Genomic DNA, 12104 nt, shown 5'->3' with positions numbered 1-12104 from the left:
GATACACACCACTTGTAGTGCACACGCACTTCATCAGCTAGCTGAAGAATTCCTGGACAATTCAATACTGTTGACCATGGGCGAACGCAGGAAAAAATTTCGGGGAGGTTTTGAAAAAATTTAAAGTAGGTATTCATAAATATCATATTATTCATACTGTATTACACTTTTCCCGTAGACGGTAATTACACTCGTCATCTGTCTACATTACGTACATCATCAAAATGGCAGCCACCGATGTCGATCAGTTATTAATAAGTTATAATTAACATATTATATTTATCATACATTTTAATGGTAATTTTACAAACCACAGGAGCAGGGAAACTTTTTATCGATAGTTCTGGGAATTAGATTACCACCAGAACCTATCTTAACACGTTGGGGGACATGGCTCGAAGCGACAATTTATTACTGTGAACAGTGTGAACATTTCCAAATAATGTGTAGTGTAATAAATGCCCAAGATGAAAATGATGCAGATGAAGGTCTTGAAGTGCTAGAGAAAATATCAAACATTTTAGAAGGAGAATATAAAATTTCAGATATGAGTCAGTTTCCTCATTTCCTGAAGGATTATTCATGCAACGACTTGGTATACTTTAAATATGCCCAGACTATTTCAGTGGATGTCGAAAGGTCATTTTCATCGTACAAAACTCTGTTATCAATCGAAGAGCATTTACATTTGAAAACTTACGGAATCATTTAATTATTCGATGTAACAATGGAGGTAAGACACATAAATATAAAATTATTGATTTATTGATTTATTTATTTTATTTTATTTTAAATTTTTCCCATCATTATATAGTTTACGAATAAAATTAAAAAACTCGGAAATTAAAGAAACAATCAGTTGATTACTTTATACATTTTTAATGTTATACTAATTGTAATTAATAATTAGATATTAATAAAAAAATAAATACCTATATAAAATGCATATTTTTAATTTTTATGCTTATTCCAGGGTTTTTAAGTGCACATTTTAGCGCTTATTATTGTGTTTTTAAGTCCCGGACCCTGGTAAAGACTAGACTAATGAGCATAGGTGCAAATAGGGTGGGGCTTCGGAGCAGCTCCCCTGGATTTATTATCATATCAATTTTTGTGAAAAATAAAATATTACCTACGCATACAGGGCCGGCGAAAGCTATGGGCGACCTGGGCGACTGCCCAGGGCGTCATCACGGAGGGGCGCCAATCTGAAAATTATTTTTATTTAATTTATTTTTTAAAACGCATTAACAATCTATACAATTTGAAATATTCATTATCTAAAGTCGTTTTAATTGGAGATGCATCTTCAATTGTCTCATATTAGTCATAGTTGTAGAATATAAGAATAATATAACAGTGCATCGATACCGCTGGTTTTGATGTAAAAATAATACATTGAACTATGGAAGCATACCACCCCATTTGTGTGTGTCAATAAAATATATAGATGGTCGTAATAATTATTTTCATATTATAATATTTACCCATTTATAAATAAAATCATATAACTAGACGATTAAGGCTAGATTCGTTAGAAAAACCGTGGCGGTAAAACCCATTCGGACCTTACGGTGAAAATACCGCAGAGTATAGCGTAAATCAAAAAGACACAATTGTCTGACACACACAATTATTTATTGTTTTCGATGAGCTCTCGCTCCGTAGCGTCTGCTGTGTAATGTCAAATACTCAAATGAGTCAAATGTATAAGCTAAAGTAACTGCCAACCATAGGCGCCCGCAGGGGGGTGCAAGCTGGGGCATTTGCCCCCCTCGCTTTTTCAAAATATTTTTTTTAATTGAATGTTTTAAGATAAATGACTATTTACTATACAACAAATTTAAAGTATAAAATAAGTTGTAATATAATAAAATATAATACATTGTATACGAGTATAATAAAATGTTATTATTTTAAAACACCTAGTAAAATTATAATATTTATCCTCAAATCCTAACATTACCCCCCCCCCCTAGAAAAATTTCTACGGGCGACAACAGGTAATCAATATTCATATGATCATATATGTTGTTTAGTACATTTCTACATAGTATTTTGGTTTCTTTTATACAATAAATTCCGTTTTCATTAATAAGTAGTTAGTGAAACCAGAAACACAATATTCCTATATTATAGGCAGTAGTGGGCTGGTGGCGTGAAATAATATAATATTATTTGATTTGATATTTCATGTTAATGAATATACTTTGAATTTTGATAGTTGATATGAATATATGATGATATATAATAATTAATATATGGCGCAACGGTCGATATAACGTGGTGAATCGCACATCCGCATATTTATTATTATGAAAATTAGTATTAAACTTAACACGTTTTTTGCAGTATCTATAAATATGATAAAATAAATTTAGTATTATTTTCGTTGTACAATTTTATAAGTTAATAAAATAATATGTCTAACCTTATTACAATATTGTTATGATACAAAAAACATGCTAATTTTATTTAACTTCCAAAAAAAACTTAATTTTAATACTACTCAAACTAGTCTTGGCGGCGGAGGGGGGGGGGTGTTAAGGGCGCCAAAACATGGTTTCGCCCAGGGCGCCAAAACTTATTGCGCCGTCCCTGTACGTATAGGCGGTGCATAATGCATAAAGAAAAAATACTTTTGAAAAATCAAGGGTATACTTACGGATGTACGGTGTACACTTAATAATTACATAAACGATAAACCTATACCTATTACTATTATCGGAAATAATATTAATAGTTTTAGTTTTATGTTTGTGTAATTGTGTTCAGCACAACAATATGTAGACGATAGATACTAGATACCTATCAAATTGTTACTACTCACAAAGTTATTTTTAAGTTGTTTTGCCCAAAATGTATATTTTTGTTGTTTTGTGCCCAACGATCATAGAAATCATATATTTGTTGATTGTTAATTCATTTTCATTAATTATTTTATACGATTGTGATTTTTTAAATTTAAATATGCTTTTATCTTGCAACATTGCGGCTATTAGTGATTATTACTAATAATAATATGGTAGGGCTGAGCTTGAAATTCCCTATTTGCGCCTATGCTAATGAGTAAAAATATTAATTGATTATGGTGTTTAACACGAGTGGGTTGTCGATAATAATTATTAGTTATATAATATAACTATATAATATATATAGTATCATTATGGCCTTATAATATTCAATGAACTATCAGATTAATGCTTCTGTTTTGATTTGTGTTTATTCGGGAAAATGATTACTTAAACCACAGAACAATAAATTATACTTAAACGTGAAACGATATATTGGATTTGGGTTTTCGTATATCGTATCTATATCTGTGGTTATCGTCTATTTTTAACAAATCTATATGTGTTTTATTTCCCAGAAACCGGTTATCTACAACAATCGAAGAGGCACCAAATTACCAAATACCAATATTAGCATAGTACAGATATTTTTATTGACTTTGATTAAACAGATAAACAGAATTATATTTATAATTCATAATTTTAAAATTTTGAATAATATTTAGGAGGACGTCGTGCCCGCGCATGAATGACTCGTATAATACTTGCCAGTTGCCTTACAAAATATTATGACATTCCACATCCACATACAACATAGCAGTGGCGGTGTTGTACGATTGAGAACAGGTAAAACCTTTTTAGCAACACGATTGAGAACGATTTTTCGATCGAAGTTGTCATTTATCTTAACTTTAAGTGATAATTTTTAGGGCTGGAATTTTGATCCAAGAGTATATTTTTTTTGATGTTTTGAAATGTTGCTGATTGAAATTGATTGCATTTCTTGATCAAATTCACTTTAAATTTTATTATAAAATGAACGAAAAATGTTGCGATCAATAAAAGACTATCGGCATGTTTGCTTTTGATTTTTTTTTTAATTTTTAATCTTAAACTGACAAATAAAAATACAAATATGTTGTAGATAATTAATATTAATTTTTAAATTTTGATCTTAAAAAAAATGCCTAACCGTTCCCAATCGTGTTCTACCCAGCAGTGGTTAATCGGGTTTTTCCCGGTAGGCCCCATCCTGTGTATGTGTCATATCCCTTGTTATATCAGTCAGAAGAAAAAGCCACGGAAAAAAAAGTCAAATTACAATAATTAAAATTAAAGCATTAAATTGGGTATTATTTAAAAATTGTTTACACATTGGTCAAATATATAAAAAATAACTATAATTGAATATATAAAAAAATAAAATCTAAAGTATTATTCAACATTTTTAAACATTGGTCATATTGTATACATATATATAAAATAATTAATACACAGGTTATATGTTAATTAATTTAAAAATTTAAATCCAGTTGATCATACTGTATTTTCCGTATTCATATTATATAAAAATAAAATTGTTAATATTATAATATACATTGAATACAAATAACATATTTTGTAGATATTATCTTCAAATCAATTGATTTAAGTCTTTCACCCGTGATATGTATAATTATAATGTATATTATAGTATATACTTTGTACAGGGTGATTCTTTTTAAAAATGTACATGTTGCAATATGAACTATACAGCTATCTTGAAATAAATTAATTTATGTATATTTTTAATTTAAATTTTTTGTTTAATAAAATCAATACATTCATTGCTGTTAAGATACTAAAATATATTTATTACTATGAATAATAAATAATAACATATAACCTAGCTGTGTATTAATAATTATATATATATAATGTATATACAATATAATCAATATGTAAAATTTTTTTCAATACCTAATTTAATACTTTAATTTTAATTGTTATATATTTAATTATTGTAATTTGATTTTTTTCCCATGGCTTTTTTTTCCTACATTCCTTTTGTCGACTTTTCGGTTTCTAAATAAATTATTGAAGTCAATGCCATTATCATAAATAATGTATTAAAATTTAAAGTAAATACTAAATATGTATATAGTTTTAAAACATGTAGAATAAGGTATTGATGATTAAAATGCCATTAAAAAGTTATCGATTCTCTGTACGGTGTTTTTGTATTTTATTGTCATGTTATTCAAAAATTAACTAATCAAAATATTCTATAAACACATGATTAAAATTGCAAACAATGAAACGATTACGATATTTCAAAACAATTATTCAGTACTGTTTATTTAATAAATAAATAATAATTACTAAATCGATATTCTGTGATGTGGAAATGTTCAATGTTGTCAATTTTGTGTTTTGTTCAATTAATGGGTTTAATTAAAAAGATAAATAATAGGCATACAATTAATATAAGTATCAAGGTACCTATAACAAATTCATGTCGGGTTCAAATTTGATCAATATTCGTTATTATTTTGCTGACTTGCTGTAATGAACTAAAACTACAAATTCATAACTTTTACTGTTTTACTCTCTCTGTAAACACTTTTTCCCTCTAAACTTACTCAAAAGTCTCAAGTGTAGGATCTTTTCTGAAAGATTATGTTCTTGAGTTCGTATTTTAGAGAGGTCATTTTTCGATTTTCGAAACTATACTCGAAATAAAAGAGGTTTAAGGAGAAACGTTTTCTACCAGAAATATTGCTTCAAATGAAAAGAGATCTTTATTGTTGTATTTTGTTCTTTAGATTTTAAAGTTTGAAAAATGTTAGACATTTTAATTTAGGGAGTTTTTTTGTTGTAATTCGGTTAAAAACATTTGTAAAAGCTTGAAATTAGGGTTGTTTACTTATATTAGCCTTACCTAGACATGGTACAATTTTCAAAATATTTGAGCTTTTTCTTTTTTTTTTTTTCATTTTTATGACATTTTCCAATTATAAATTATAATTATATAAATCGTTCTTAAGCTGTTCTTATAACGCTTTATCACCATAGAAACGAATAAAATTAAATAAAAAAGATTTTCTCGTCCACTCAGAATCGTTGTTTTATCAAATGCAATCATAGTATTCAAATCGAATACAGTAAAATTACAATATCCTGTCCGAGGACCGAAGTGATGATGGACAAACATCCACCACCAAAATGCTGACCTGCTTTTTAATGACTTTTAAGTGAAATTTAAACTCAAAATGATATATGTCATTGTGGCAGACTTGAAAACAAGTGATATTTCAAGTTTCCGATTCAACAAATTTAAATATAACCGTTTACTACATTTTAAACAATTTTCAGAGTAAAGCTTAATAATTTTCTATTTTCAAAGAACTTTCGAATATTAATTTTAAATCAATGACCTAATCCTTCATTTAATTAAAATAATCGATAACGAGTTTCATTAAGTGAAAATTATCAATTCTTATATTGCAATTAAAAAGCTGATAATAAGTTATAATTTATTTGAACTCTTTAAATAAAATCATATTACAAAATGAAACAAAAGCTGTTTTAATGACATAATTTTAATACAGTTTAGGAAAAAAAACAATTAAAAATAATATAGGTACAATTCAGTTGTTTAAAATAAATTCCAATCTTAAATACTTACAACATTAAAATTTACTTTAAATTAGCATTAGAATCAACCACATGAAATAACAACTTGATTGAGGTTTAACTAGTCTAATATGTTGTACCTATTAATATGCTTAGTGTAGTTCATTGATAAATAACAAATGGGACTAACTATTTTAACAGCGTTCAACTCATAAGATACATTTAAATATAAAATAGTTACAATCACATTGTAATATAAGAAAACTAAGTAAAAAATGTTCTGTTTAATGTATAACAAGAGAACTTAAACTAATATTTAAAATTGAAAATACAATTAATTCTTTAGGCGACTGAAAATAATTTACATTCGGTCTCTTAATAAATTACAATAAAATTTACTTCACATGACTTTAATTTAAAAAAAGTCGAATTATTATAATATGAATTATGAAACTTTATTTTATAAAAAAAAAACATTGAAACTTCTGTCAAATAATTTAAAAAAATTGAAAACTTAAAAATAAAAATCTAATGCAGTCTAATTTTAGAGCGCAATGATCATTTTTTGTCTTATAATACAAGTACAAAATAAAATATACACAAATATATTAGGTATATAGCATAATTGTTTATGTACCTAATAAATAAATTAAATAACGCCAAGGTAATCGTGATTATTTAAAAAGTCAAATTGTTGTGTCCACTATACAAAAAATAAATATATTTTAGTCAAATGAACATTCAGAAACCAAGTAAATTTGTTACTAAACTATACAAAAACGAGAAATAAACAAAAATTTTCAATGAAATGAATAATTCAAAATAAATAAATTATTGAAATTTAAAAAAATTGACATTTAATCTAAACTTATAATAGAACAAAAAACAAAATGGTAATTAACAATTTTAAAGATCACTATATGCTGCCAAATTAGTAATTAACAAAATGTTTTAGTTTTACAAGAATAAATATTTTTTTATAATATAATATGAAATTATACTTAGGTATTAATATTTAGTGCTAAATAAAATTTGACTAATTAGAAGAAAAAAACAGTTTAATTATACTTTAAAGCAGCAATAAATTTAATACTTTTAATTAAATTATGTATTTGTGTAGTTGGTTAACTGAATGTGCCAACTTACATATAAAATTTTATTATAATGTTTATTTTGGAGAAAAAAAGTCACATATTATATTGGATACCAAGGTACTCCCATAGAAAATCTTATCAAATGTCTTATTGAATTCTTTTCTTAAAATAAATATTTACTAATGACAAAAAGTTAACCTCGAAATAATAATCTAATCATTTTAAATACCAATAAAATCAACTAATTTCTGCTGACTGAAAAAAAAAATATTATGTACTTTTAAGACATATTTTGTCTTTACTTTTAAATCAGTGAAATTTACATTATATACATCTAATAACTTGTTTTTTGTCAAGCCAAAAATTGTATAGAATTAATTTTAAATTATACCTTTTCATAATGAGCCATGTTTTTTAGAATAAATAATAATAATAATGGTATTAAATAGTCAATAAAAATTATACATTTATGATATGGTATGAAAATAAAATTATTGTTACTAACACAGGTAACCACGGCAATTATCAGATAGACATTTGCATTTAATTCTCCTATTTTCGTTGTTGACAGAAGTCATATAATTAAATGTTATCTCTTCACCTGATCTAATATCTCTAGATGCGAATAATGCCAGTGTCGGTAAATTAGTATCCAAACAATCAATCCATACAGCAAATATGGCCAGATTAGAATCACATGAATGATTTATAAAATGTGATATATTACCATATGTAGTAGCATCAATAGAATAAACACTATCATTTTTTTCAGTATTGTAGTCAAGATCGAACAAGTATGTTGACTTTGATCCATGTGTGACAGCCCGTTGATCAGCTTCTGATCTGGTGATTACTTCACCAGTATATTTGGTAATATAGGTACCCTGTTTTATATTTGACAATGTTTTGACTCCCCAACCGCGATTGTTGTCAGTACGGAATATTTGAAGTTTTAAATTTTTGCTAGGACCATGTTGAACCACGCGATTTACACATGTTGCGTCGCAAGTACATTTTTTATTGCACTCATAAATAGGAGTGCCTTGAGGAACTATAATGCGCTTGAATTTATTATACGCAAGTTGAAAATCACCAAAATGACATTCTGTTTTTTTACGTTTTTTTCCTCCACAGGTAACATCACAGTGGCACCTAAATTAAAAACATAACTCATTTAAATGTTAAAACAAAAAAATTTTATTTTCATTATACATACCAAACTGGAGGATCATTTGGAATGACAACTCCATTGCCTGCCACACATTCATCCACATAAAAAAATCGCTTTGGTGGGCCTTCAAAATCAACATTATTTAGCACACTAATATTAAATCCACAGACTGCAGCCATATCACTTTGCCATTTAGCTAATCTTTCCAATTGTTTTTGCCGTTTTTTATCAACTTCAATTATCATTAAATTATGTCTAATAAGTTTAGTTAATGACGTACTTCTACTACTTGGTGATACTGTTGATAAATAAGCAATAGTACCCTTAACAAACTTGTGATCAACAGAGGGTATGCCATCCTGAACTACATGGTGCAACAATTCAATGAGTTCTTGTTCAGCAAAAATATTAAGTGAATCATATAACTCTTTATAACGTGGAGTTTGATATATTTCAGTAGCAACTATCTTATTCGATCTGTAGTCATGTAACGCTTGAGCGCAGTTCGTTAAATTCCGATATGGTTCCCATGTGCATTGGTCCATAGGGTAATTTTTCCATTTGACGAGATACATTGTCTTGCTCCCGTACGTATCATCAAATAAAATTGATTCAATTTCATACTCATTATCAGCCACTCCTGAAAAAATTAAAATATTACAGCCAAATCAAAATAAAATATAGGTAGTACATGCTATTTGAACAGTTGACACCAGATGGTTATTTTGATATTGGACTTTTTGCACCCTATATTTTAAGAACACAGACAATTGATACCGAGCAATTACGATGAAAGAATATATTAAAAACAATTTAAATATCTTTTATATAGCTTATTACATAATATTTTTGCATATGTTAATGATGTGGATTGTGGATGATTAACATACTTTGATGTAGCATATGATAATGGGACATATTAGTTAACAGTGGCAGCGTTATAGGGTGCCTCACGACCGATTAGGTGGTGGTACCTCCTTGAATGGATATTAAAATACACATATGGTCAACTAATACTATTGATACTAATTATATAATAATTAGGATAATTTGTGCCTCACTGTTACTGAAAATACACTATGTATAGTGTGTACAATAACGTGGTATCGTGGTAACTGCACGAAACCAGAAACACTATAAAGTTGTATTGTTATTATTTATTAATATATTATAAAATATAAGTTATGAAGCGTCTGTGTGGTAATATTTGGGTGGTGGTGGTCGAGCATCTATACTTGCTTCATGAAATAAAATAGTTCACGCCTCCACTGCTAGTTATTTAAGAATACACAAGTTATGTGCTTCAAAAGGATTTGCCAAAAGCACTTCTATGTTTACTCCATACATGTGGAATGTGTACAATGCAACACAATTAGGATAATATAGTAGACCTAATAATATACCAGAAGGTTGGAACAAAGTTACAACATTTAATTAGATTTAAATATCCACCTATTAGGTATATATATATATATATATACTGAAGCTTTGCAGATGATGAACTATATGACCCCAAGGAGATTTTAAAACTAAACACTGGTATTCAAATAAATATTAAGATTAAATCCAATTAAGAAAGACTTAGTACATATATATTATGTAAAACTTATTAATACAAAACAAATACTGAAATTATTAGTTTTTTAAAAAACATATCATATGGAATCAAACATTAAATATAATATCTTTTATTTTTATTACCTATTATTTATATTTATAAGATATTTTATCTAAATTTTATAAGAATAAACTTTGAATTAATTTATTAAATTAAAAGATTATAATATGCTGATTATTCAGTGTCTTATTGTCCTATCAACGGGTATCAATTGTACTATTGTGTAAAATGTCCTAGCCTAGATTCGTATAGTGTATCATGTTTTTTTAAAACCTAACCTACCTATCTAACTAACTATTTTTGTCAATAGCTCAACGATTTAAAGAAAAAAATTTTCATTTTTTTAATTGTTACTTATTAAATAAGTAAGTAGGTAGGTATGCAATTAAGGATATTAAACCTTGTCATTTACAATAGAGGGTTAAAATTAGCGACATCTGGAATCTGATTAATTGTTTTAATAAAACGAGTAACAGACATTTAAAAAAGGTACTAGAGGTTGTTTTACGAACAGTAATTTATCTTCATGGAGGTTGGTCGTAGGGCCGGTAATAGAACTCTGAAAACATAGAAGCCGAGAACTCTGAAAGAAGAACGACCAAACCAAATTTCGAGTTTTAACCTAAACCTACGGTCATTTGAAATGGTTTTATTAAAAAGCCAAACAACGCTCGCGCGCAAACACCTTATCACAACGCCAACGGATGCTGCCGGTAGAATGGCGGAACGGAAAAGCCCGTATACTTTGAGTGTGAAAATAATAATTAAGGAACGTAGATAACGGTACACTCGTCATCGCCGCGGCGGATCCACCGAGACGACACCACGAAACATGCGACAACACCGATTTTGAATCAGACATACCTTTATGCATTGTAGTGGCCGGGAGTATGAAATCAAAATGAACTAGAACTACAGATGATCTGCCAGAAACGATGGCGGTAAGCCGGTAAACGTATAAGGTAAATGTTTGGCAGCAGGCGGACGGAACTGCAATAGAAACACTCAATCGCTGTAGGTTTACCGGGACACGACACAAACACCGAATCGGTTAGCGCGGGAACCGCCGAACGAATGACTGTTGTCGAACGCGCGGGCGCGGTGCGGGACAAGCGGCCGAAATGGTTTGTGTTGACTGTTGAGGAATGAGGGGGGAGGGGTGAAAGCAGCGACCAAAGACGCGATTGCGAATAGTAACGGCTAAACGACGATAACAAAAACGCGGTACAAATTGTGGCGTCAGTGCAATACTCTGCAACAGCTGCTGCTCTTCGGCGATTACGGTGAGGACCACGAGTCCACGACTGGCTCTGACAGCGACACTGTCTACGACGGCGTATCGACAACACGAAGATAACAACGAAAATAAACAGCCGCCGTTCAGCACAGTACGACTATGGTCTATGGTGGTATGGTACTATGGTACGCTGTACGTACTGCACTGTGCAGTCCAACGGTCAATTTTTGAACGCGCCATTGCGAGTGCGACGACGCGATGTAGGCGTCATGGCGGACGGCCGGTCACAGTGTCGCCAACACCAGATTCGCGCGCAAACGGTGGCCGTGTAATATAAAGAGCCGAAAACGGTTATACGCTTTGGCGGGAAACTGAGATCTTTCAATCTTTGTCATAAACAATAACAACTTACAACGTCATCTATGAAAAAAAAATCCCCAAACGGCCAAACCTATACACAACTATTAGATACAACTCTTAAAAATAATATTTATTAATAAACAATAATATATAGTATACAATTTAAATGATAATTATTGTAAAATCGCTTGTGTATCAAAATAATAATATATAATAT

The 12104-nt window shown here is 29.2% G+C and overlaps 1 protein-coding gene across 1 annotated transcript; it reads right to left on the bottom strand.

Annotated features, from left to right (window-relative positions):
• Nucleotides 1-6343: 6343 nt before the first annotated feature.
• Su(var)3-9 (Suppressor of variegation 3-9) lies at nt 6344-11714 on the bottom strand. The gene is made up of 3 exons (XM_015524791.2): nt 11155-11714; nt 8718-9312; nt 6344-8653 (listed from the first exon to the last, which is right to left on the bottom strand). Exons 1-3 carry the CDS (start codon nt 11162-11164, stop codon nt 8002-8004), a joined length of 1257 nt encoding a protein of 418 aa, XP_015380277.1. The 5' UTR covers nt 11165-11714; the 3' UTR covers nt 6344-8001.
• Between the last annotated feature and the right edge of the window lie 390 nt (nt 11715-12104).

This window comes from Diuraphis noxia, unplaced genomic scaffold, assembly GCF_037042655.1.
Source record: "Diuraphis noxia isolate RWA-SAM2 unplaced genomic scaffold, SU_Dnox_SAM2 contig0004, whole genome shotgun sequence".
Classification (NCBI taxonomy): domain Eukaryota; kingdom Metazoa; phylum Arthropoda; class Insecta; order Hemiptera; family Aphididae; genus Diuraphis; species Diuraphis noxia.
Note: the sequence above shows the minus strand (reverse complement) of the source record. Positions and strands in the feature narration are given on the sequence as shown.